This window comes from Phragmites australis, chromosome 8, assembly GCF_958298935.1.
Source record: "Phragmites australis chromosome 8, lpPhrAust1.1, whole genome shotgun sequence".
Taxonomy (NCBI): Eukaryota; Viridiplantae; Streptophyta; class Magnoliopsida; order Poales; family Poaceae; genus Phragmites; species Phragmites australis.
This window is the reverse complement of record NC_084928.1, coordinates 5504486-5530684: the sequence shown is the minus strand read 5'-3', so window position 1 is coordinate 5530684 and position 26199 is coordinate 5504486. Positions and strand designations below refer to the sequence as shown.

Sequence of the window (26199 nt, the reverse complement as noted above, 5' to 3'; positions counted from 1 at the left end):
CTCTAAATTTTAAATAATTTACCTATTTTTACTATTTATCCTCGTTGTCTAACCTCCCATCTTGTTACTAGCTATAGATATGAGATCCGTTTTACTAATAAAAAATAAAAAATTAGGAGTAAAGCTAGGAGATAATCTTATTCTTGTTTTAATATCCTATCTAAAATCAAACTGCGATATTACTTCCGACATATTCGTTTAATAACATTCTTATATCTTATCCGTATCTTTATATTAAAACTATACTTGAAATTATCATATCTCATATTTATATATTTTCATTACTACCTGCTAAGCAAACAAGAGTTCCTTTGTGTAGCGTCACGCTGGAGAAATCGGAGAAATCCGAAATAAATCAGATCCTCCTGTGCTCGTCGTCTTTGGGATTTTCGTTGGGTCCTGGTGATCTTTGGATGAACGTTTCCTTCAAGTTGTGTGTAGTTGTAGGGTTAGCATGTGCGTGCTTTAGGTATGTGTGGAGTGAGTGCGTGTGTGTGGAGTGAGTGCGCGCGTTCATATTCAGATACTACAGCTGTATTCAGTGGTGAAGAGTAAAAAAAAAAAGTCCCTTTGCAAAGTAAGTCCTGTTCCGTTGAAATAGAGGGAGAACCACCGTCCCATCTCCGGCGCCTCCAAAGCCCCAGAAACCCAAATCCGCCGTGTGGGCCCCACGACCCCACCCTCCATACATACACGCACGCCAGCACCGCTCCACTTCGCTCGAACCCCTCTTCCTCCTCTCCCCCCCTACCCACACCACTCCGCCTCGTTTCCATCGCCACCACCCTCTCCTCAACCCCACCTGGCCGCCGCCGCCGTCATGCAGAGCCTCCTCCTCCCGACCGCCTCCGCTGCCGCGGCCCCGGCGGCGGCGACGCGGCGGGGCCGTTTCCCCGGGCGCGTCTCCGTCCGCGCCTCCGCGACGGCGGCGGCCCCGCGGCGGGAGACGGATCCCAAGAAGCGGGTGGTGATCACGGGCATGGGGCTGGTCTCCGTCTTCGGGAACGACGTCGACGCCTACTACGACCGCCTGCTCGCCGGGGAGAGCGGCATCGGCCTCATCGACCGCTTCGATGCGTCCAAGTTCCCCACCCGATTCGCCGGCCAGATCCGGGGCTTCTCCTCCGAGGGCTACATCGACGGCAAGAATGATCGCCGCCTCGACGACTGCCTCCGCTACTGCATCGTCAGCGGCAAGAAGGCTCTCGAGGCCGCCGGACTCCCGCAGGGCTCCAGGCCCATGGAAAAGGTAAAACTGACAACGCAGCTCGGATTATTCAGAATGCTGCATCTTTACTGAATCAGATATAGTGAGTGATCCTTTAACTTGTCAATTATTAGCCAGTAAAGTTGTGAGCTTTTGCTCAGGCAAAGTGTCATGGGGTTTTATGCTTTGGATAGATCAGGGGACGTTTGCTGATTGATTGTGCGATGCTGATCTCTTTTTCCTTGTTATTGGTTTGAGATTGATGACCTCTTTGCCACAGGTAGATCTCGAGCAGTAATAAAATAAAATGTGGCATCCTGGGCCATCAGTTGTAGTGGGAGTGGATGTTGTTGCCCTAGTTCTACTCTTCGATGCCAAACAGAGGATCAAGCTTTCTTGTTTTGAAACTGAAGCTGCTGAATGCTAGTATTGGTTCGTGCAGTTTTAGCTGATCCTACTGGGATCATAGGGAGTGAAGGGTAATAATTTTGTTTCGGTTAGTAAAATGGTAGTTGAATTCAATCTTGCATGCAGGTGGAACTCTTTGAAGAAGGTTGTTGGGAGCGGTGTCTAATATAGAAAGTGTGAAGGCCACGTGGTCCCACCATTGAATGCTAGTATTGGTTCGTGCACTTTACATTTTTGGGTTGATAGGTGCAACACTACAGTTCCTTTTGTATTGGCTAAAGCGATACACTGAGTTGTATTACAACTGCATGGATTGGAGACCAATTCACTCTTTAGTAAGAATGACATTCATCTGCTTTGCTTCTTTGTGTATCGTTGTCCGTGTCTAATTTAGAGCTGGTTGGGTGTTGAATGACATATATAATGAAGGTGTTGCTTTGATTTGAGTGAAAACAATTTGTGTTGGGAGGTTTCTTGTGCGAGTACCTTGCCTTGGGAGCTGGTTCCATAAGTGCAAAATCATGTGTCTTACGAATCCTGGTCTACAGCAATACTATTTTCGAAGTACATCTAGTCGGGCTCATAATGATATGTGTGTGTAATTGGTTTTAAATTGGTATCAACGGAGTACTTTTTATTGTAAAAAAGATTGGTTGGGCACAATAAGTTTAATCCATAACAAAACATGAGCTATGCAGCAATCTGTTTTTGCATTTGATGATACCCTTGGATTGTTGCGATTTTATAGTGAAATAGAATCTTTGGACTAAGTCACATTCATGTTTAGCATATCAAACTTCTTTGGTTTGCTGTCTTGATAGTAGCTTTGTTAACTCCATTTAATATTTTTTGCTAATCCTGCAATATTTGCTTTCGCCATTGGTACTTTCTTTGGAGAAAGATATTTGGTGCTAATTGATGAAAATTCCCTCTGTCAGATTGACAAGGCCCGGGCTGGCGTGCTTGTGGGTACCGGTATGGGTGGCCTCACAGTGTTTTCTGATGGTGTTCAGAATCTTATTGAGAAGGGGCACAGAAAAATAACTCCTTTCTTCATCCCGTATGCTATAACAAACATGGGATCTGCTCTGCTTGGAATGGACATTGGTTTCATGGGTCCAAACTACTCCATCTCAACTGCCTGTGCTACCTCGAACTACTGTTTCTATGCTGCAGCGAATCATATTCGCAGAGGCGAAGCTGATATAATGGTTGCTGGTGGCACTGAAGCCGCGATCATTCCAATTGGTGTTGGTGGGTTTGTTGCATGTAGAGCACTGTCACAGAGGAATGATGATCCTAAGACAGCATCCAGGCCTTGGGACAAGGACCGTGATGGTTTTGTCATGGGTGAAGGAGCTGGAGTACTGGTATGATCTAGTGACATTATTCTGCTTTTTTTTTTTCTGCAGCCTGTAAAGTGTAAAGTGGTTTTTATTCTTTCTCATTGATCTGTTGGAATAATTTTCACTTAATTTCGGTATGCTCAGGAGCCAATTCTAGCTACTCCAATCTTTTGAAGTGATAGTTATTTTTCAAACATATTCTATTTATCACAATTTAACTCTGTCAGACATTATCTGCCATTTTCCTGTCAATATAACATTGTGATAAGGTGTTTCATATGCTTGTCATTTTTTATCATGGAATTGTGAATTTAAGAATCATAAATCTTCTAATTCCTCGTTCTGTCAATTTGAAAAAGGTCATGGAGAGCCTAGAGCATGCAATGAAACGTGATGCTCCGATTATTGCGGAGTATTTAGGAGGTGCTGTGAACTGTGATGCTTACCATATGACTGACCCAAGATCTGATGGTCTTGGTGTTTCATCATGCATTAAGCAAAGTCTTGAAGATGCTGGTGTGGCGCCAGAGGAGGTAATAGAATTTTTTTACTCTTACAAAACTCTCATATTCATATATGTCCTGTTATTCATAATCTTTTCTGTTTAAATGTAGTGTGGCAGTTATTTGTGATCCTTAAATAATAGTTGTGCGATTTGGTTATTTTGTAATGGGATTGTCACCTTTTTATTGCAATTAATTTTCACTCACCACAGCTGGTGCTTAACTACATTGTTAATGCCAATTCCTGACATCTTGTCCCAGTTTACTCTTTTACTTGATAAGGTTTTCTTTTGATGTTATAGGATTATGTGATAGAATTAGTCTTTTAATAGTAAGCTCAGATTGCATTTTTAATTTGATACAAGTACAATTCTGGCTTGTAAGTGCTGGTTTTGACTTCGCAAATGCGTTGAAGAGTTCCAAATGAATGAAAAAATCACACTATTTGCAGGTCAATTACATCAATGCTCATGCCACATCCACCCTTGCTGGTGATCTGGCAGAGGTGAATGCTATCAAGCAAGTCTTTAAGGACCCATCTGGGATAAAAATAAATGCAACCAAGGTACTTTATCCTAACTTTTTTACTTAAGAGAGATTGATTCGTGGCCCTTCCTAATATGATAATCCATTTGCAGTCCATGATAGGACATTGCCTTGGCGCAGCAGGCGGTTTGGAAGCCATTGCTACTATTAAAGCGATAAATACTGGATGGGTGCATCCAAGCATAAACCAATTTGTAAGTATTGGTTTACAGTTGCGGAGTAAATGTAGCTAGAGAACTAGTAGAATCTGAGAGGTACATTGTCACTAGAAAAACTGAGCTACATTATCTGTTAATTGCAGAACCCAGAGGAAGCTGTTGAATTTGACACAGTACCTAATGTAAAAAAGCAGCATGAAGTGAACGTTGGTGGGTGGCAATTTCTATTCAGCATTCGACCACACTCCCCTTCTTTCCCCTTCCCCGTCACCACTTCTCTCTGGCCTTATATTTGTTTGCTATTACTCTGCAGGTATCTCTAATTCATTTGGATTTGGAGGACACAATTCGGTGGTAGTATTTGCACCATTTAAGCCATAATGTGTTACTTGCTTCACAAATCTTGGTCAGAACAGCGAAGGTCTTTCTAGGAATTTCTTTGGGAGAAGCAACTTCTGATTTGATAGCCGGCGAGTTACAAATGAACTGAGAACTGAAATCCATTGCATTTTAGATAAGTCCATGTTCAGTTAGATTGAGAGCGGCTGTATAACGTTGTTTTGCATCATTTGTAATTGGTTGTACTTTTTTTTTCATGTAATGGAAGAAGAGGAAATTTCTAGAATTGTTCTGTAGAAGCACATTTGGACCTTCTAGTTCAATACCATACAAATGTATTGGAGGCCAGGAATTGTATCTTGTCTGTACTACTGGATCTTGACAGTTCTATACAATCGCATTTTTTTTTTGTTGCTTCAAAAAAAGAAAAATCTTAGTATCTTAGTTTCACCGATGCGTAAAGACAATATTCAGATGATATGAGATGTACATTAATTCAGACATTACGTGCGATTTGAGATAAGTTTAATATTTCGGAAAAGTCACGCTTAAATACGTACGTTTGTACGTGGACTACTTATCTGGTGTAACCTTCAGTAGCCAACTGTGCTCAAGACAATATGCGCTGCAGACACAACTTTCCTTGGATTGTTTAGGTAGTGATGGATGGATGAGATCAATGGTTACAGTAAGCACTACAGTGACTATATAGTACGTTAAAAATATTGTTTCGATAGTAATTGGTGATTAATTAGTGTAGAGAAGTATAGCAGTAGTCTTATTTCACTGTGCAAACAGGGATCCTTCTACGTTAATAGTCATTAATGCAGATGATCTGCTCTCGGCCAACATGCGATTTTTATAAAAATCACCTCTTTGTTGGACGATATTTGTAAAAATCACGAAACTACTATGTTCCTTTGCACTCAACCTTCAAAATGTCGTTCAAACAGCCACTATACATTCTGAAAAAATTGTGTGGCTTGTAATTCACAATCTGCAAATAATGGCTTGTACCATTAGAAACAAAAAGAAAAACAATTTTGTTTCCCTGGAATTTTTTGCTTCTGATTGTACAATTCACAAATTGGGATGAAATTTTGTGAAGCACTTGAAGGTAGCATACTCTACACTCCCCAAAAAATTCAGAATTGTATGTGACTATTTGAATGGTGTTTTGAATGTCTAAGCAAATGAACGCGATTTTTTTCTCTGATTTTACTCCATGTTAGGCCACATGGGTCTATATATGTAAATTTTGCAAATGAGACCTAATTTTGTAATATAATAAAAAATAAGTATTTTTTAGAAAAAATCTGGCTTCTACTGTCACTGGTGGTCCCCTGTTAGGCTAACTCCAGAGATGACTATATCAATTGATACAATAGCCGATATGGTGACGGTGCAGCTGCAAACGAGCTCCAGTAACGACAGCTTTGAGTGCTACAATGATGCAATAGGGATACGGAGAGAGAAGAGTGTACCTTAAATTTGCTGATCCTCTCTCCTTTATTATTATTTATAGAGAATAATTGTGGGTTCGAAAGGAGGATAAGAGTAATGAAAAGTTAGGAAATAAATTAGTTGCTGGAGATAGAAAAAATAGATGATGCTGTAATAGTATTATAAAAGATAAATTTTAGAGTATCTGTTGAAAATAACTTTATTGCAACTTTTTTTTCATACGGGATTTCGCTAGATACAATCCTCCCATGTAACTAAACCTTACTAAAAATATGCCCAAAAATTACCCAAGGAACAACCTAATCTGTATGACCCAGGCTATTTCTCCCCTCTCCAGCCGGAACCATCGTGAACAGCGGATATAGATGCAAATGAGTATCTAATAGTTACTTCTAGTTTCATAATTACTTCATTTTTTAATTTAATTGAATTAGGATAAATCTTTAATTTATTTTTTAGTTTTGAATCGATCTAATATAAAAAAATACAAAACATTTCTATCAGCGCTCCACATGCCGACCCAAAACGCACTCGTCGTGTTTCGCCCGGCCACGGCCGCTCGCGCCCGTGCCGCCCGCGACCGCGTCCAGCTCCAAGTAGAAAAAACGCAACGCACCAAGCCCGAATGCCCCCGTCACGTCGCACGTAGCCGCGCGAGCGCGCGCGCCTCGCCTCGCCTCGCATCCCCCAGCTATCGACGCGAGCGAAGCAAACGCGTACGAGGCGAAGGCCGGCGACGACCATGTCGTCGCGGGCGCCAGCGCCAGCCAGCACCATGCTGCGCGCGGCAGGGAGCACGGGGGACCTGTGGGCGAAGGGGGCCGAGCTGGAGCGGGACTTCGCCGGGTACAAGCGGCGGCTCGCCGAGAGGAGGGCGCATGCCGCCGCCGATCGCGCCGGCGGCGCCGAGGACGAGCGGGAGGCGGAGGAGCGCGGCGATGGGGACGTGGCCGGCCACGTGAGGGGGAGGAGGTACGAGGAGTACGTGAGGAGGAGGGACGAGAGGCTGCGCCAGGAGTGGCGCGCGCGCATGGAGCGTAAGGAGGCCGAGATGAAGGCGCTCTGGGCGCGCCTCGACCGTGCCGGCTCCCGCGGCCGACGCAGCGGCGACGGCGACCTCACGGCCGTCGGCCACGCCGCAGAGGTAAACTCTCGGCAATGCTTCCCGACGCCATCCCTTTTCTTTACCATTTTCCTTCCTTGCAGCCGACATAGTAACATCTTACTGTACGTACGATTGCCACACACGTTTTTCCCTGTTCTTGAAATTTTTCTGTCCATTTTGTGCTCATCTTTTTCAAATGAACACATCTTTTTCGCTGTTCATGTTCCGGTGTAAAAGTTAAAACCATTACCGATTGCCACACTTGTTTTGTGCACTTTTTGGAAGCTTCAACAACTATCACGTTTTCTGCTTCTTCTTGATCCTTGCGCTGTAGGCATACTTTTGTGCCTTTCTTGTGATCCGTTATTTAGATCTTTTAGTAAAAGATTTGTTATTTAGTTGAGCTATCGTATTACACCAGGCTTTTAGGTGAGGCACGCCATGTTCCACGCCTTCATACTTCTTTTTCTTGATGTATGATTATCCAGTGAAAACTTAGCAAACAGTTAATAGGTATATAAGTCAATTTGTTTGACAGAGTTTCAGCTCTAAAATTTTCTAAGTTGAATATTTCCGTCTTTAAGAATTCGTTGAGTTAGAGCTGAGCGACATCAGGTGTTTGAATGAGACATCATATTTACATTTCAGGCTAAAAGTATAACTTAAATTACTTTAATTTAATTTACAAACTCCAAATCGAGCTGAGATGTGGAACCTACATGACCTTAATCCTAGAAATTACGACGATTTGGTGACCAAGTGCTAAAACTATGACGAGTCTGCAGCAAAAGCCCTGGAAGTTGGAGGTGAAAGTGAAACCAATCGCCCCTGTTACGCCAAGATGCAGTCCAGCCACGAAGCTCGCGCGTCCCCGGACAAGCATGCCACCGTCACCGGCGGCAGCCAGCCCGAGGCTGTCCACCCCCAGGCGGCGATCGTCGCACCTGCACCGGGGCATGCCGCAGGCGGAGCCACCCACCACCCCACGGAAGGAGAACAGGTTGCCACCGCCGTCCACCGCGGCGGCGGCGTCAGCCGCGACGCCGAGGCCAAGAATGGCATTGTCACGAAGCAGGAGCCTGCTCAAGGACCGCGGCTGCTCCTCCGTCAGGGAGAGCCCGAGGACGCCGCAGTTCCAGCCGCCGCGGTCGAGCTGCGATAGCGTCAGTAACGTGAAAGAACCGCCTCCGCCGCCGGACGCCGATGCCATTGCCGTGATGCAGAGCGGTCCCTGTTTCAGTGAGCATGCCGTTCTCGCCGACCTCAAGAAGGCTTCTGCCGTTGCTCCCGAGCCGTTTCGTCTTAGGAGATCAGGCAATGGCTCCGAGGCCACATCACCGCCTTTGGTGATTCCCAGAGACGAACCTGACTGCAGCGAGATTGCTCGGGCCGGTGGTGGCAATGCCGATGACAAAAGCAACGATGAGGGTGTCGTTCAATCTTCTGACAAGTTTGGGAGTGTAGAGATCACCGGCGACTCCGACACCGAGCCAAGTTACGTGTACATCAAGAAGGACAGCGATGATCAGGCACTGAATATTCCTGCAACAGCTTCAGACGCTGAGCCAACGTCTGAGGACAGGGACAGCGGCAATGTCGAAGACGCCATGGAATCATCAGACGCCAACGCCATCGCCATCGCCAGAGAAAGCCCGGTGGCTGACACAGAAGAAGCGTCCCGGAGGGCGAGCTCCGAATCACTGTACTCAAACGTGCAGTCCTCTTTCTCCCAAAGATCAGTGCTGAACACCTCGGCCACGGATTCCCCGCTCCAGAGCCTGGCGTCATGCAGCACTCCACCCACCGTGCCATCGCCGGAATCCGACGCCGCACGGATAAGAAAGAACCCTGAAGAGGAGGATCCCGAGAAGAGCCTACCGATCCCGACCACTCCGAGATGCAGCGTTACCGTTTCCATCACCGTGCAGTCACCGATGGATGCGATGACCGGACTCAAGCGGTTCCTGACCTTTGGCAAGAAACACGGTAATGGAGGCGAGGCTGCGGTCGTCGTCGAGCGCGCGCCGCATTCCCTGGCCTCTAGACCTCCGGTTGGTGATGGCAGCATGAGTGGACGGCCATCGGGTGATTCCATCAAGGCGAGATTGGGCTCCTACGATGCTGCTGCTGCTGCTACAGATGATCTGGACAACAGTTATGTCATCTCTCCACACGGTAATTCTTCTGGCCTTTCTGGTAGTCACATAAGCATTGTACATATCAGAATATCTGATTCAGATGCTATTTGTCTGAATAAGTGAACATCTTTGCACCGTAACTGGATAATTTCTGTGTTTAAACATCAGAGAGTAACTGAATAATTTAGCTCCATCAAATAAAAATGACAAGATTTTAGAGAATTTCTATTCTGTCTGTCAATAAACATCCTTATCACCATTGCACATAACACCAGCCTGCCAATATTTATTTTCCATTTTTCAACCTTCCGCGATAAGAAACAAGGAATGCGGGTATTTGTTCAAAACTAGGAACATAGGACATTTTCATGCTCCCGTTTGTCAGCTTTGTGATTACCAACATGCTTATGAATTGTGATGTGTGCAGTTCGATCCTTGCAAAGCTTTGTGCCATCTTACCCAGCAAATGCAGAACTGAAGGAAGCAGTTCCGCACGTCAAATCACCAAGAGGTTCTGCCAACACGAATTTGACATGCATCCATCCTATGTTCATGAACAGAGCCTGCATCTTGGTTCTTTTCACCAGCACTCTAATTACGCGCTCTTGTTTTTGTGATTGCAGTACATCGATCGTTCTTCTCGTTTTCATCGTTCAAGTCTAGAGCAAACTGATGCCGCGCACAGACTACGCAGTTGCTGTGCATTTCAGATTTGAGGGTTCGTTGCTGTACATGGCATTCTAAGATTCTTGGTTCACCTGATACGGCAATCAGTGATGTTTGGATTCTGTAGGATTACAGCGCTGCGGATGACTGAATTGTTGGTCATATGAGTCCTGAATATGGTGCCAAGTCTAAATTTTTCTTACATAAAACTTCTTGCAGTAAAAGAAGATAAGTAATATTTTTTATCCATGCAGTCAAGCATTTAAAAAAATATCAATATCTTTTATGGATATTTATAGCGAACATATATGAAAGTAATATGTGCAGACACTGCAAAAGGAACAATATGTTTAGGTTTGCTTCAAAAACATATCGATATAATTTTATTTGGTTTTATGAACATATTTCAATAATCAATATAAATTACTACCTCTGTTTTCAAATGATTGACACTGTTGATGGTACTGTTGCAACTTTGACCAATAATATTTTTTTAAATATTTAAGCAGGTAATGTGAAAATATTATTGTTAGATTTGCAATCAAAAGTAGTTTAAGGATGTTATACCCTTAGAATGATTTTTGTGTGTATTTGTGAAAAATCAATAATCAAACATTGATGCTTAAAGTCAACAGCAACAGATATTTTAAACTAGAGGGAGTAGTTTAAACTAGTCCATCAACCCATGCACGATAGCAGTTTTAGAAGACACGTGAATATTAGAAGTTCATCAATAGTTTATTATATTTTCAAGATTTAAATCACGCTTTTTATCTGACTTCCTCAGTTCCTTTTCTTCCAACACAATACAATTGAATATGCTTCCAAATATGCATCCAGCCATGTTAGATTTAGCTTTATTTACCTATTGCTGATTTTTTAGTAGTTAACGAGAGTGGAAACACAAGGGTTACAAAACAGTAACAAGTTAAGAACGGCTGCAAAATTCTCTGCCGTGTCTCATGAGACGAACAGGCGCAAACCACATCGCTACCAGCGAAGCCAGCAGCACGAACTTCGCATGGCAGACATCGCTAGGTTGACGAGGCAACAAAACGCATTTTGGGGTAAAAAAAAAGATGCAGCAGCGATTCTGTAATTACGATAGCCAAACAGGAAGCTCCAGTGAAAGCGTTGCAGCATCTTAAAATTCACCATTGCATTTCAAACGCCAATTGAAATCTGACAGGAATTCCACGGTAACCGCAAAAAGGTGCTAAACGGTCTTCGGTATGAGAATGCCTTAGTACAATCAGAACAAAATTAACACCTCTGCTAATTAAACCATATGCCAAATGTAGAATACTTCAATACTAGTATAAGCTAGCAAAACTGTCTCGAGAGGACGAAGGGACATGAGACTCCAGAGTTCATATATCGGAGTAGTGTATCATCGAAGAAATCATGCCATTTGGACATTGAAGCCTTGCTTTCTGTAATTGTCTGCACCAAGATTGCAGCAGATCTGTATTTCCTGCAACGCGGGCACAGGGAAAACTCAATATCAGCATGAAACAGTAGCATAGAGAAATAAATGTGAATCGCAAAAATAACCCACCAGTTCCAGTGATGCAATGCAGCTGGACGCTGATTTGCTTATCGCCTGCTTGTCTTCCCAATAGAGCGTTTCCCAGAGAATAGATGCTTTGGTTTCAAGGTGGGAATAACACGGTCAGCCTCTCCACGACGAGCCTCCTTGTTCCTATTCCTTGTAGAGGCCTTTGCTTTCTTGATTGCCTTCTTCTTCTGCTCGGAGTCCCTGAACCCTTCTCCTGGTGTGACCTCCTCGGGTGCTCGTGATTTCGACCTAGATGTTGATCTTGTCCGCAGTTTCTTATTGGATTGCTGGCCATCTATCTCCATATCATCACCAGCAGCTGTGCTCAGTGACCTCTCACGCTTGCGACCTCTTGACCGGCTGCGTGCTCTATCCATGGCTGCACTAGGATCCACACCCATAGAGGAAAGTTGCCGCCCCATTCTATCAGTTGTGAATTTCCTATCTTTGTCAAACTTCCTAGGAACAATAGGACGACTTTCTGCAGTTCTCTTCTTCATTCTATGCTCTTGGATGAGTAATGCCTTCTTCTTCCTAATCTGACCCAAAATCTCCTTCTGTTCCTCAGTTAATTCATGGCCATCAATCTGGAAAGCATCTTGTGCAACTTGCTCTTCAAGACGAAGCCCCTCCTCTCTTTCCAACTCTTCACACCTTTCCAGGATATCCGGATCCAGAAAATCGGCAACATTATGCCCATCCAATATCTCAGGGAGAATATCTTCCTTCCATTCATCATTGGCCAACATATAATGCTTCTTGAGACTTGCAGAATAGACCCCAGCACCTCCATTCTCCATCTCAAGGTCTTTCTCAAGTTTCCTATTTTCCTTTGCAGCAGCATATACCCGAGCTTCCAAAACAGCAGGAGGAATGCAAACAGGCCTCTCCTTGTTGTCACGAGGCTTTGGCACAGCAACATGAAACCTATTCAAGCAATCAACCATCTTCTTTGATCTCATCTTTATATCCACCCTCTGTTCAAGAAGCCTCTCGCATGCAGCATTTTTAACAGCCATCACACCATCATCTGTTAAAGTGCTCATAGTCAACAAAACACCCTCTTCATTAGGATCTCCAGCTTGAGCTATAGTCTTCATAGCCTCTGCCTTCATCTCCATCACTAGTTTCATGTCCTCCTCAGAAAGCCCTTCAAGGGGTAGCAAGTCAGTCTTGTTGCACACAATGACCAGAGGCTTATTCATGAACAGAGACTTTATACTGTGGAAGAGTGCAGCTTGCTGAGCAATGCTGTACCCACAAGATCCAGAAATGTCCAGAAAGAACAGCACTGCAGCCCTCAAGTGTGCCAGAGCAGTGATGCTGCACATTTCTATGATGTTCCTATCCTCAAAAGGCCGATCAAGGATCCCTGGAGTGTCGATCACTTGGTAGCGCAGGTACTTGTAATCTGTATGACCAACAAACAGGGATTTTGTTGTAAAAGCATAAGGCTGGACATCAACATCTGCCCTTGTAATCTTGTTCATGAAAGAGCTCTTTCCTACATTTGGATAGCCACAAATCAGCACAGTACGGGTGTTTGGGTCTATGGATGGAAGTCTGGCCATGTGCTGCCTGATCTGCTCCAAGTATGCCAAACTAGGACCGATCCTCTTTACAACAGTACACATGCGACCTAGTGCAGCTACCTTCAGGCACTTGCACCGGTACAAGGAGTCTCCATACTTGAGCAGCCTCAAGTAATCCTTGGAGATCTTTGCAATGATGTTCCTAGCTGTGTTGATCTGGCCCAAGGCAAGTTTGTAGTGATCCTTGTTATAGAGCACATGGAGAAGATCACCATAGAAAGGGTGGATGTCATCCAGTCGAGGGAACTCATCAATGATGGTGGACAGCTTTTCGTAAAAGTTCTGCTGGGAATACCTAACCTTGCGCATATAAAACTGGCGGATGCGGGAGATAGCATATCCCTTGTGGACAACAGTTGGTGTCTGCCTCTGAGTGCGGGACAAGATTATGTCAATGAAGTCCTTCCCAGGAGGGACAACAGTGATCTTCTTGAAATTGTATTGCACCATCTTGTTGATACAAGGCTCAGTCTACCTATTCCTGTAATATGAAACAAGATTGCATGTGAAACCGATACAGCATAACAACAAGGAATAATATAAGTTCCTGCTATAATATGACCAAGAAACAATCTAGCAATCATTCACTTGAAATGATAATCACAAAGCATCAATCTGCACTTTCATAAGACAGTATTGATTAACATGACCATATGAAATCAGATCAAAGGAAACAGACCAGTTTACATAATAAAACTAGAACATGCTTTTAGGACAAGTGACAACATGCTTGGTTAGTGACCACAAGTTGCCACACTTCGCCACAATTCAAGTTAGGCAAGGTTGACCATGTTAGGCGTCTGTTTGGTTCACAGCCACAATTGTGGCAACATTCCTCTCCTGCCACCTAGGTCCCACATGTCAAAGACTAAAAAATGTGACAAGATGCCCTTTGGCTAGGCAAAAGTGTGGCACCAAGGGCCTGTTTGGTTCGCACCTAAGTTTGCCACGCCTGAGTGTGGCACTAAGGGCTAGGGGCTAACAAAGTGTGGCTTGCCACAGTTGTGGCAGTCAACCAAACAAGCCCTAAAAATCTATGGCGTGACTAACCTTAGGCGTGGCAAACTTGGGCGCGAACCAAACAGGCTCCAAATTTGTTTGGAATTTTTTTTGGCAAATATTGGCAACCTTAGGACAACAACCAAACAGCTCTAGAACACTCCCTGGAAATGAATTGATATAACGTAGTACTTCAGCACTTTCCCATGACACACAGCAAAAATACATTCAGAAAGTAAAAGAGAACGAAACTAGGCATCAGCAGCTGCCTCTCATAGGCAAGTACAAAACCTATTGCATGACCTATTGAAAGCATTCGAGAACAATTCAGTAGGCAAGCTTGATTTTCGTTTAAAGTTAAGATAAGAAACGCAACATGACAACAAGAGATTACTAGCATCCTTTGCATCGTTAAGAACATACCAATCTTGATTGGTTCTATAAAATCTACACAGAAACAGCATCACAACAGCAATAGAAGCACGATTGCAAATTCCGTGGCATACTACACCCAATATCATTGTTAATGTTCGCATGTCACATCTACCAGCATCTAATCGGTCGCTAAAACATTCATCGATCGAAGCCTTATCAAGCTCTCTACGGATCACACGAAATAGGAGACAACAATCATGGAGCAGGAAAAGCACCGGCTTTCTCGACAAAATTCCGGCCAGCTTCGTTCTAGACCACCATAGACGACCACGCGCACAAGCAGAGAGCAAAGGAAAACGGATGCCAGTGCTACTCACCTCGCGAGGCGGCCGAAGAAGTAGTGCTCGCGGAGGCAGCGGTGGTTGCAACCGGAGAGGGCGAATCCTCGCCGGGAGGCTGGTGGTGATAGGGTGAAGGCGGCGCGGGCGGGCGTCCCCCTCTGGCGGCGACGGGAAGGAGGGAGGGTTAGGGCGGGTTTCTCCGAGGCTCTTATAGCCTGGGTGATGACGGGCTGGAATTTATTGGGCCCATTTAAATGGGCCACACGGCCCACTTTTTGTGGCGGCGGTGGTGGGTGTCTCCAGAGTCCACCGTACGGCGGCTCAGGGCCTCACTGCACTCGTCGTCTTCCCCACTTCCCGCCGTCGTGGAGAGGAGGCCTGCGGCTTCCGCCGCTTCCGGAAGGCTCGGCCCCTCGTTAGCCGTGAGTTTCATCCCAGCGCCCAGCCGAGCCCCTCGCTTCTCCGCGCTGATTGCTCGCCCGGCGCGTTGGTTGTTGCGCTGATTCGTGGTTTTCGTGGGCTGTTCTAGGGTTCGGAGGGAGCAGGCTCGGCTGTGCCGCGATGTTCTCCAGGATCTCCCGGCTCGGGGCGCGGCTCCTGCGCGAGACTAGAGCCGAGACGAGAGCTGGTTGGTAGCTTCACTTTGTCTCGTGTTCCTTTCCGCCCCCTATTGTTGGTTATTGCTCAAGATGAGGTGAAAAATTGTCAATTTCACGCAGCCAGGGTTTGGCAGAATGTTAAGCCTCACGCTGAGTTGAGAGTCATGTTTCTTGAGTTCTGCCTTTGGAATACTCCTGAGTTTATGCATTGCTAGCGTAGTAAAGTACAGAATCAGCGCGTCCTTTGTTACTGATTGCTGTTACTTTTATCTGCAGGAAATTTGCCTAGCAGTCGAGGCAGTTTCTATCAAGGTCATGACAGCCGGCATTTGACCCCAGTGGTTAGTCCTACTGTACTACCGTTGGTAAGAACTAAGAACTGAAGATTGCTAGTGAAAAAATTGTTTGGATGAAACAAGTCCCCCTGTTACCCTCTGTTTCTGCTATCACTAGAGATATAACTAGTATTCAGTTATGTAATCTATCAACACTGTTTTGGACTATATCTACCTGTTTCTGGATTTAGTTCTCTATTTTATTGATCTATCTATGCATTCGCCATTCTGAAATGGCTATTGCAAAAAGGATCAATTTTTCGCTACGCAGACATTCCTTTTGTGCAGATAGTACACTCTTTTTTGAGAACTGCAAACAAATATCTCTTTGAACCTGCAGAAGTGATGATTTATCTCTCAATTTTATTTTTATTCATTGAATTGAATACTTGTTTTTTTTTTTTTGAGAGGAACATCCTCTTTTCAACTGCAACAAGTAGTGGTGATCATGATGAAAGCAGTCAGGAGAAGGAGAAGTAAGTGCATTTGTCTCTTATATCATCCTTTTATATGCCATGAAATTTGAACACCAAGTTATCTTTGTATCTTGGAACTAAGTAGTAGCTTAGTCCTCATCCTTTTCTAACATGAAATCCTTTTGTTAACGTTATCTCTCCTTTTGAGGGGCTGCTCCTTCCACATCTAAGCAATAGCTTCCCTGAAACAATAGCTTGATTGGTTTTGCTATATGTTAGGATTCAGCTTTCAGCAATTATTTTGAGGAGGAGCAGTCCTCTGACAAGCACATTTTTCTCTGTACTGTACAGAATCTCGGTAACATTTGTAAACAAGGATGGCTCAGAAAAGACGATCAGTGTTCCAGTTGGAATGTCCATGTTAGAGGCCGCTCATGAAAATGACATAGAACTTGAAGGTAAAAGCTCATATTTGGAAATGTGTTGTTTTACTTCCAAATATGTGATTTCTCTTAAGGAATACCTGAATATCTCTTTAGTCAGTACATGCTTGCTGATATTATAGGATTCTTTTAAAAAAAACTGGTTATGCTCAATCACCTGGCTCCCCATCAACATGTTCATCAGATTCGCCATGATGTTACTGTCTTTCGTGAATGCGGAAGGCATTTTAATCTGTCTTCTTTATGTTCTATCAACCAATTTTCAGTTGTAGTTAATAATTCTTCCATGGTATTTTGGCTACTGCAGGAGCATGTGAAGGTTCACTTGCGTGTTCTACTTGTCATGTCATAGTTATGGTATGCTCCAGATATAGTTATGCAAATTTAATGATATTGGAGATATTGAAGTACCACTGCTGACTAGAACATCTAATATTATCCAGGATGTAAAATATTACAACAAGTTAGAAGATCCAGCAGATGAAGAAAATGATATGCTTGACCTTGCATTCGGGCTCACAGAAACGTAAGTGAAGATCCCCTAACAGATTGGTTTTTTTTTTTGTTTTCTCTTATTTATAATGCCTTGAATCTAGCTACCTCTTTATTGTGCAAACAAGCATTTAAATATTTTAGTTCTACCAATGAGTTGTGCCTGTGGGAGGCATCGTCAGAATCTGTCCTGTATTTTATGACCATGGGTGTTGAGTTGAGGTCAAAACACAAAATTGGTGGGCCTCCAAGGAGAGGGGAAATAAGAGAATGGAGACATGATTCAGTAGTTTCCGTAATAGTCTTGAAAGTTTCCAAAACCTATGTGTAGTCTTTATGAACTAGCTGCAGTTACAGTGGCAACTAGGCATGATATTTATGTGCATGAAGGGCTGCAATTAAGCCAACCTAAACTAATTTGATAAAAATTAACTAATTGATCTGTTCTGACACTGTTCATGCAAAATGCTTACCTTTTATTTTACTCATACAACAAAATATTGATTCTTGGTTTAACATGCGAATCACAACAGTTAAGAGATTCATGCAAAAAAAAAAAACCAGTATTATTTAAGGTGGAATGTAGTAGTTTCATGATTATAATCTGACTTCAAATTCTGTAACTGTATTCAGATCGCGACTTGGCTGCCAAGTGATAGCCAAGCCTGAACTTGATGGCATGCGACTGGCATTACCTGCAGCCACACGAAACTTTGCGGTAGATGGCTATGTACCAAAGCCACACTGAAGAGACTTATCATCTATGAGAACACGGATTCTTACAGCAGAGTCAATTTTGTAGCTTACAATGTGTAACTTAACTCTAGCCTTATTACTGAAAGTCCCGATGGTTCCTGATCCTTTGTTCATTGATGAGTTATCACATACGGAGATCGTTGTTTCATTTGGTTGAATAAGCATCCTTCTTCTGTATGCGTGTGGACGCTGAAACGTTTGCAGCATATTATGCCCCCTTTTTTTGGTCGTCTGCTGCATGGGCCATTGTTCGAGTAATAGCAGATACATAAGCTGCAAATTTTATCGAGTATTTTGAGTTGACGTCTCTAGACCCGTAACGACTTGAGATGCTTGAATTTTGAATAGGAGAAGTGATATCAGCCTTTCACGCTACTTGCGCTTTATGTACGATTTGCAGGCACTTTGTCAAGCGAGAGCGAGTTGGGGCGCTTTGCCCCTCCCTGTGCCCGCGGTTGCCCAGCTGCTCGCGCTCGCTGCCGGCCCCCATCCTCCGCGCAGCCACCCGCAAAGGCACCATCCAAGGAAGGTGGCAGCGCCCGTGGTCCATCTCCCGCGGGCACACCGACACCGTCTGGGTCCGCCCGCCGTGCCCGTGCCGAACGTCCAGCTCGCTCGCTCACCACCGGCGCCTACCTACAGATCTGAAAAGTAAATTTATAGGATCCTATTTTATAAAAGATCTTTTTTACGATCACAGGTGTTTGCTTTTTTTTTTAATTTAGCTATTAAATTCTGTGATAGATGGTATAAATAAAATCTTCAGTCATGATGGCACGGATACGTTCAACATTCACACCATCGTTCCTGGTGCGTATCCATATTCGATACTACAACCTATATTCAGTATACCGTGTGTTCTGTGATAGATGGTGTGGATGTTGAACGTATTCGCGCCATCATGACTGAAGATTTTATTTATACCATCTATCACTATTCGGCACACGGTATGCCGAATATGAGCTACAGTGTCATATTCAGCACACGGTGTACCGAATACAGATACTAAAATTGTAAATATATTGACATATTATCTATTTGGTAAATACGACCGTGTATGTTGTCTAGTTTTATATTTTTCCCGGCCGCCTGAGCCACGCGAGATTTGCATATATCCTGGAGCTGGTTTTATGATTTTAAACACTAGAAGGGAGTAGCTGCGCGAGTACTGGCAACTACTCTAGTACTGTTCCTGTCTAGAGCCCACTACTCACCGTCACGGGTCAGGACAGGGTGAGTACGTCAAGCCAGCTCTAGCCGATGTAGCAGACGCCGCCGCTGGCCACACAAAAAGGTCACGTCCTTTCGGTTGCTCGGCATCTCTCGCGCTTGATGCTTCCCTCCTTCCCGGCGGCAGATCTCATCCACATACCGCAGTACTAGGGCCAGAGTGTCTCCGGAATGAGATCTCTGATTTTATCCTCCGGTGAAGTCAGGTTCAACGAGATGTGAACCATTGATTTAAAATAAACGAGTCAGATTTGATATTACAATATTATAAACAGTAAAAAGTTTGCTACAGTGTTTGACATCACGTCCTCTCCCAAAATACTGTTCCTCTATGACTTCGTGCTCCGTTGAAGAGACATAACAGATGACTTAAGGGTGCACAGCACAATTGGACAGATACAAGCCAGAACATTGTGGTCTCGACGATTCGGCCCCATATCATTCACGCTCGAAGCAACAAGTCACATGATTCACATGTTGGGCAGCAGCTTTGCACTTGTACTGTTTGTCAGAGCAAATTGTCACCAACCGCCCAAATTACTGACAGCTCAAGTCTGAAGCGGCTAAACTTATGCGTGTCTCACTATTTTTTTAACCAAACCAGCGTAAAAACTGTCTATTATATTAATAAAAAAGAAAATAAGATGGATTAACATACTCGGTTAATTAAAAAAATCAAACAAAAATCACAAAACACAATAAACTAACTACAAGGCTAAACTAACTTGAGCACCACCACACAGACGACTCAAACTTTTGACCAATTACCTAGATAGATTAGGTCTAAAATTATCCACAACGCCGCAATGCGGAAAAGCGCCGGACCGAAGCCAGCAGGCACCGACACTCGGCTAAACTTATGCGTCTCACAGGTGTACCAAGCTCAGGGATTCTTCGACAAATGTCAGAGACACTCGGACTCTACATGGTGCCGGCAGACACGACATGCTGCCGTGCCTAGTGATGGGCTACTAGCTAGATTACTCTAGCTATTACGGTAACAGTGGAGTGAGTGACAGAAAGGGGCCTTCTGGAAGCCTGCAAAGAAAGGTGAAGAACATTGGGATTGAGTAGAGCACTAGAACTTGCGTGCGAAAGCCAGTTCTGCACGAACTTGCTTGTGGTCATCACTCATCACCAACAGAGATTAGAAGAAGCCTTTCACCAACCTAGCTAGTAACTAGTGGCAACATTTTGCAGTAAACCGTGAGATTAATATCATAGGATGTCAATTTCTGCAGCCCGAAATGTCAAAAGAAGAAATTTTCTAACTGCTGAAAGTTGAAACTACGTTTCGTTTAAAAAAAGAAAGTTGAATTTACGCAATGGCACAATGGAGGGATGGAATTTTAGGCGAATGCGAAATGTATTTACATACTGGTACAGGTTTAGAACATGCAGTTGACAGCTCAAAAACCGCCAAAAATGCAATTTTTATTGCTCTTTTGGGTGTTCAGAAGGTCGAGATGGGGCCGATTAGGCGATTACTCTGCACCTCCGTCGCGGGCTCGCCACCGCCGTCACGCCCCCGTCGACGGCCTGATCCCACAGCCGCACGACGCTGCCGCTGAGCGCCGTCGGGCTCCGGTATTGATCCATGGCCGGTGCCGTCGGACTGAGAGTGAGAGGCAACGACCTCACCACCCCCCATCCGAAAGGGTCCGTCGTCGTCGTCGTCTTGTTCCTCCTCCTCGTCGTCTACGTCGCAGCACCCGACGCGGGCACTGTCGTGGTAGTAGGCAGTGTACCTCTCCTTCGGCGAGGGCGCCGGCGGCCTATCCGTCGCCTCCGACGAGGCCGATTCCGGCGACCTGTCCGACGGGCTCGCCGGCTCCAGTGACATCTTCTCCGCGGGGGACGCCTCCAACTCCAATGGCTTTGGGGCGCCGGTAACAGAAGTGGGCGTGGAGGAGCGGAGGCGCCAGAGGCCCGCGGCCGCCGCAGCGGCGAGGACGGCTGCAAGGCAGGTCCAGGCGGCTGCCCCAGTAGCGATGGAGGCCTCCGGGAGGGAGTAGAGGCGGAAGGCTACGGCCTCGAGGGGGTGCTCGATGAGGTCCATCGATCTCGCCGGCGAGGTGTGCTGTTCTTGGCCTCGCGCACGGTTGCTCTGTTTTCTCTGGTTGAATGGAGTGGGAGGAGAATGGTGAAGGGGTATTTAGGGTGCGTTTATCCGAAGATTACTATGCAGTTTTTATGTTATTTAGTTCGTTAAATAGGTTGGATGGAGCGGTTAGGATGGAGAAATATTTTTTAATGCGCTGGATGAGCCCGATTCGACCGAAATCGAGTGGATAGAGCCACTGCTGTGTTCGTTAGTGAGTGTGTTCGTTTATATTTTTTTAACGTTTGATTTTATTAGAAAGTATAAAAATAGTCTAAAAATTATAAATGTTTTTATGAGTAAACTAGAGCTCACTAGCAAACTATTTTAATTGGTTTGATCAAAAAAGCATGAGTCAATATTTAATCAAAATTTTCTAAAGAAACCTACTTTTATAACTTCTAGAAATTTTTAATGCCTCAAATAAATTCTTAAAAATATAGAAAAAATCATTAATATTATTCTCATATGATGAACTAATTTATAAAAATATTTTTAACACTAGGTTATTTGTTGAAAAAATAAGTTCCTTTATAATACTCATTTATATGTATTTTTATCTTTTTATGTGATATTCTTTTTTAATTAAATTTGAATTCAAACATGCACAAATTCACCTAAATACTTATGGAATGCATATAAATATGAATGAATCATCCTATCCACTCTAATCCTACCAACCAAACAGAAAACTAGCTCATTCTATTCATTTTAAATCCCACAAACCAAATAAAAAACTGGCTCATGCCATTCATCCCAACCAAATAGAAAATTAGATCATCCCATGCTAAAAAATATGAATGACCTTATTATATCCAACATCACCCTCTAACCAAACACAACCTTAATGATCGAAGGAGGGGAGGAGGCGCCGATTGAATTCGGGACGTTGGATGCTGAGATCGAGGGGCTCCAAAGGGGAAGATGCTATGATGGCTGCTGCGGGATTTTGCATTTTGTTTCCCAATTTTATGGTCTCACACGGGAAATATGCTACATGCACCTGGAGCACATAAGTGACAACAGGGATTAAAATTTTGCTAAAATTTTAGTAAAATTTTGTGAGGGTAATTGTCGGAGGATTAACTCCTGTCGCAGGGATCCCAAGAGACCCTTTTTTAGAGATTCGACCGGGGGATGATCCTGAATAAGTTCGTCGGAGAAATAAATGGGAACGAATGCAACAGCCGGTGGTGGGGGTGTTGACCTAGTGCAAGAAGAAGTAAACACATCGGAATTTAGACAGGTTCGGGCCGCACGGGTGCGTAATACCCTACTCCTGTATGAATGCTATAACTGTCCTGAGGAAGTCCCTCAAGGATGTTGCTGGTTACAAGAATATGGGCCTAAGAGCTTGGAGCTCCTTGTTCTTCGGCTGTAACTGGGCTCAGCCTTCCTCACAGTGTTTCTCTTGCGCTGTGTTCTTTGTGTATGCTCTTGGTCTCTGTTGTGCTATTCTTTGTCTCTTGTTCTCTCGCTATTTTTCGTCGTCGGTCGGTCCGTCAGTCCTGTGCCGCCGGCTGCTTTAAGTACTCGCCGACCGCGACATGCCCCGAACGGAAGGAGGGGGCTCGAGTTCCGAGACGCCATAAATGGAGAGGGCGTCATCATTTCTTCTGGGCGAGGTGACCGGTGGTGGAAAATGCGTCGCACGTCCGGTCGCCTGTCACCATAAATGCCCTGGCAACGGACGCCGTGGAGAGGGCCCACCGGGCAGCCGCAGAGCAACCCGGCGTGCTCGCCCTGTCTTGTTCCCCTGCCACGGCAGCGCGGCAGACGGAACGCCTTGGTCCTTACGACGTTATCCCGAGATAAGATGGATGGCACGGGACGGGACTCGTGCAATTAATGACCCCACGCGTCTCTGCCAAAGCAGGGCAGGAACTGACGCTGAGCGCGGCGGGAGCAGTTGGAGGTGTCAGGCCACGCACGCTCATTAAATACGGCATCGGGCCTCTGACTGGTTGACACCTCATCGGAAGGCCCCTCGGGGGTCTTTCTGGGTCGTTGGGGAACCGAGTGCTCGGGGGCACTGTTCACATCCCCGAGCACTCTCTCCCGAGAATGCCTATCCTTGTTCTCGGGGTGCCGGGTGCTCGGGGATACTGTTCACCTCCCCGAGCACTCTCTCCCGAGCACTCTTGCACGGACCCTCGGGGAACCGAGTGCTCGGGGGCTGCCGCGTGCAGCCCCGAGCACTCTTGTACGGATCCTCGGGGAACCGAGTGCTCGGGGGCCACCGCACGCCGCCCCGAGCACTCTCTCCCGGAACTTAGCTCTTCTGATCGTCGGGGGACTAGGGTGCTCGGGGGTGACCGTACACCTCCCCGAGCACTTTCTTCCCGGTACTTGGATTCTGTGGATCATCAGGGAACTAGGGTACTCGGGGGCCTCTGACCGTGGCCCCGAGCACCTTCTCCCGGGACTTGACATTTTCTCATCCTACAGGAGAGACCTCGCGGGATGGCGCCATGTGGCGGATGGCTGGCCTGGCCTCAGGATTCGGGGACCCCTGCTTCCTGATACACCGATAGTAATAAAATATCTAATTCTAACATAACAATTTTTTTTCACTGACGTGTGAGCCCACACGTTGGATGGCCATCATTACCTCAACCTCACTCCTGAACTGTTCCAACTGTTACTTACCTGTTTACTGTCTTCCTCCTTAGAGCTCCTCTATGGCGAGCGATGACCATGCCATCACCCCCCTATTCCCCTATTTGAAAAAAGGTTGATTGTCAGCGGGAAACCTAGCTTGAAAACCATCAATTGAAAATTTTGAAAGTTTTCATATTGTATTGGGAAAATTTGAGTAGGACTTTATATCTTTATTTTGCAAATATACAACTCCCAATCTGTCATACTTAAAAAAGGAACAATGACTTTTTCGTTCCGTCATTCCCGTTTCACTTCGTTCGATTCTCGTTTCGCTCCCACCCAACCCCGACCTTGCGATTCCCATTCCTGAGCATCCACACGTGGCCCTCTTCCAGCTGGCTCTTTTTGCTGCCCCGCCCCTCCCTCCACCGCCAACCAGCCCATTTCTGTCGCACCCCTCGCATCTGACTCACCGAGCCCTCGCGGCATCTGCCGTGGCGAGTCCTCATGCAGGGGCGCCATCCTCGGTAGCAAAATGAGCGTCGCCCCCTCCCCCCAAAGACCAAGCCGTTCGTCCAATCCCCTCACCTACGCCCTCTGCCTTCTTGCGCTCTGCCGGCACCGCTCCTCCATCTCATGCCGCCAAGACCGCCACCACCATGTCCGCACAAGCTTGAGGAGGGGCCACAGGCGACTGACAATAGCCATCGTGCCACCACGTTGTGCGCACACCCCATCTCTCACCAGGCATTGAGGCTGCCATGTCACTGTGCTGGACGGGATACAAGAGGCTCCCTACGGCCGACGACGACACGGGGAGCAAGCGGTGGGCGGGAGGAGAGGAGAGGAAGGGAGGTGGAGGAAGCGACGACGGGCTGCACCCAGGAGGAGAGGGAGAAGGGAGGAGAGGAAGGGGCGACACTCGGGGCGGGGCAAGGTGTAAAGTGATGACCTTTGGCAGGGAGCCAACCTCCACACACCGTTGTCTCGCACACCATCTCCATGGATCCGCCTCAGGCCTGTACGACCATCAGCACGCACGCATCGCACAACCGCCTGCATGGACTGAATCGGACGAGGCACGGAGACGACAATGACGGCTTGAGTGGGCGTGGCTGGAGGAGAGGAAGCTACGAGCCCCTGGGGGCGCTTGATCTGGCGGCGGCACACTCTCCTCCTAGGGGATGGTGATGATACTGCTTCACCTCGGCGGCTGACAATTGGGCCTCAACTCGATGGCTGATAATGGGGCCTCCAGCCTCACCTACACAGCTGGTGGTGGGTACCCAGGCAGCTCAATCAGGAGGGAGGACTTGGTCAATAACCTTCATGCCGATGGCACATGTCCAGCTCTAGCGATTGTTACATGGCAACCGTCGAACATGGAGGACCTCGATGTGGTAACCCGCATAAATAAAACTACATAAAGGTTGAAGCTCCCATTCCATTCTCTACTACTGACCTTCCTCTTGCCTCTGCTTCCGTTCTCTACTACTGACCGGGGAAGGAAGGTTGCCTATGAAGAGGTTGAGGAGGGGAGGTCGCCGAGGAGGAGGAGAGAGGTGTCGTTGCTAAGCAGGGAGAGTTCACTTGCGTACTGTGCCGATTAGCTCTTGCTCCTGCTGCTAAAGGTAGGCGACGCCCTTTCTGCTCTTCTTCCATGATTACCTTGCTGTTCTGATGTTCTTTCTTTTAAGCTACAATCCCTCTACTCAATTCCTCTGCTTTGTGCACTTAACTTGATTGGAGCTTTTGTTCTTTGCAATTAATTCTGAATTTCCTTAATTTCAGATCCTCAACATGTGATTGTCGGCCTATGTTTCTGAGTTTTTTAATGGAATTACTTTCTTGAAATAGTTAACCTCAGATTGCTTGTGTAGATGTTTGTGTATATGTTAGCATCAGAACATGGGATCATCAATCTCAGAATGCTTGTGTAGATGTTATATCTACCATAGCTACCGCCTTTAATCTGCATGGAAAACACTTACCGATCTAGATAAACAAGTTGCAGGTGATATATCTTTGTTGTGTCATTTGAAGATGTTTCGTCAGAGGGAAAATTTCCTTTTCTCACGCATTGACCTTTTTTTTTCCAGTGTTTATTGTTATATATGTGAGCTTGCTTAAAAAAAATGACAAACAGAATGGTTTGTTTAATGGCACCCCAAGAGGTATATTACTACATTAGTGCTAATTTGTTTCGTACCTGTGGTTATCATGGGACCAGATGTTCTCTGGAAAAAAAAATAGTTTCCATTTTTTGTTTTTCTGTTATCTCAATGTAGCAGGAACTAGCAGTGACAACCATTTTGCATGCCATCATAATGTCTTCCCTCATCGTTGGATTAGGAGTGATGAGTTCATTCATTTTTGCTGTAGGCAGGAAGCTTTACTTTATTTGCTATTTTTTAGCTACAGGAGCCATAGTTCAGGGTTCTATGACTTAGATACTTTCTGCAACATCGTATGATCCCATCT

At 45.5% G+C, this 26199-nt stretch overlaps 4 protein-coding genes and 1 pseudogene across 5 annotated transcripts; 3 read left to right on the top strand and 2 right to left on the bottom strand.

Moving 5' to 3' along the window:
* Window positions 1-637: 637 nt before the first annotated feature.
* Window positions 638-4916, top strand: LOC133926422 (3-oxoacyl-[acyl-carrier-protein] synthase I, chloroplastic-like). The gene is made up of 7 exons (XM_062372357.1): window positions 638-1249; window positions 2554-2985; window positions 3321-3494; window positions 3916-4029; window positions 4103-4204; window positions 4312-4378; window positions 4482-4916. Exons 1-7 carry the CDS (start codon window positions 821-823, stop codon window positions 4547-4549), a joined length of 1386 nt encoding a protein of 461 aa, XP_062228341.1. The 5' UTR covers window positions 638-820; the 3' UTR covers window positions 4550-4916.
* A 1590-nt stretch (window positions 4917-6506) lies between these two features.
* LOC133926421 (flocculation protein FLO11-like) lies at window positions 6507-10267 on the top strand. The gene is made up of 4 exons (XM_062372356.1): window positions 6507-7115; window positions 7862-9251; window positions 9642-9725; window positions 9838-10267. The coding sequence occupies exons 1-4, from the start codon at window positions 6714-6716 to the stop codon at window positions 9885-9887; spliced, it is 1926 nt and encodes a 641-aa protein (XP_062228340.1). The 5' UTR covers window positions 6507-6713; the 3' UTR covers window positions 9888-10267.
* Window positions 10268-11001: 734 nt separating this feature from the next.
* Window positions 11002-14921, bottom strand: LOC133926420 (nucleolar GTP-binding protein 1-like). Its single transcript, XM_062372355.1, has 3 exons — window positions 14782-14921; window positions 11439-13511; window positions 11002-11354 (listed from the first exon to the last, which is right to left on the bottom strand). The coding sequence occupies exon 2, from the start codon at window positions 13478-13480 to the stop codon at window positions 11477-11479; it is 2004 nt and encodes a 667-aa protein (XP_062228339.1). The 5' UTR covers window positions 13481-13511; window positions 14782-14921; the 3' UTR covers window positions 11002-11354; window positions 11439-11476.
* A 91-nt stretch (window positions 14922-15012) lies between these two features.
* On the top strand, window positions 15013-17963 carry LOC133926419 (uncharacterized). 2 transcript variants are annotated; one of them, XM_062372354.1, is made up of 8 exons: window positions 15013-15167; window positions 15275-15373; window positions 15621-15685; window positions 16088-16155; window positions 16447-16553; window positions 16846-16895; window positions 16982-17064; window positions 17664-17963. In XM_062372354.1, exons 2-8 carry the CDS (start codon window positions 15307-15309, stop codon window positions 17776-17778), a joined length of 555 nt encoding a protein of 184 aa, XP_062228338.1. In that variant the 5' UTR covers window positions 15013-15167; window positions 15275-15306; the 3' UTR covers window positions 17779-17963. The 2 variants fall into 2 exon arrangements, with proteins under 2 accessions (XP_062228338.1, XP_062228337.1); XM_062372353.1 differs by having other exon boundaries at window positions 15014-15167; window positions 15621-15709.
* A 2438-nt stretch (window positions 17964-20401) lies between these two features.
* Window positions 20402-21267, bottom strand: LOC133925797 (uncharacterized; annotated as a pseudogene).
* Between the last annotated feature and the right edge of the window lie 4932 nt (window positions 21268-26199).

Coding starts and splice junctions, on each gene's coding strand:
- LOC133926422 (XM_062372357.1), top strand. CDS start 821: ATGCAGAGCCTCCTCCTCCCGACCGCCTCCGCTGCCGCGGCCCCGGCG. Junction 4,205..4,311: donor ATCCAAGCATAAACCAATTT/GTAAGTATTGGT, acceptor TGTTAATTGCAG/AACCCAGAGGAAGCTGTTGA. Junction 4,379..4,481: donor GCAGCATGAAGTGAACGTTG/GTGGGTGGCAAT, acceptor ATTACTCTGCAG/GTATCTCTAATTCATTTGGA.
- LOC133926421 (XM_062372356.1), top strand. CDS start 6,714: ATGTCGTCGCGGGCGCCAGCGCCAGCCAGCACCATGCTGCGCGCGGCA. Junction 9,252..9,641: donor TTATGTCATCTCTCCACACG/GTAATTCTTCTG, acceptor TGATGTGTGCAG/TTCGATCCTTGCAAAGCTTT. Junction 9,726..9,837: donor GCACGTCAAATCACCAAGAG/GTTCTGCCAACA, acceptor TTGTGATTGCAG/TACATCGATCGTTCTTCTCG.
- LOC133926420 (XM_062372355.1), bottom strand. CDS start 13,480: ATGGTGCAATACAATTTCAAGAAGATCACTGTTGTCCCTCCTGGGAAG.
- LOC133926419 (XM_062372353.1), top strand. CDS start 15,307: ATGTTCTCCAGGATCTCCCGGCTCGGGGCGCGGCTCCTGCGCGAGACT. Junction 16,896..16,981: donor CTTGTCATGTCATAGTTATG/GTATGCTCCAGA, acceptor AATATTATCCAG/GATGTAAAATATTACAACAA. Junction 17,065..17,663: donor GCATTCGGGCTCACAGAAAC/GTAAGTGAAGAT, acceptor AACTGTATTCAG/ATCGCGACTTGGCTGCCAAG.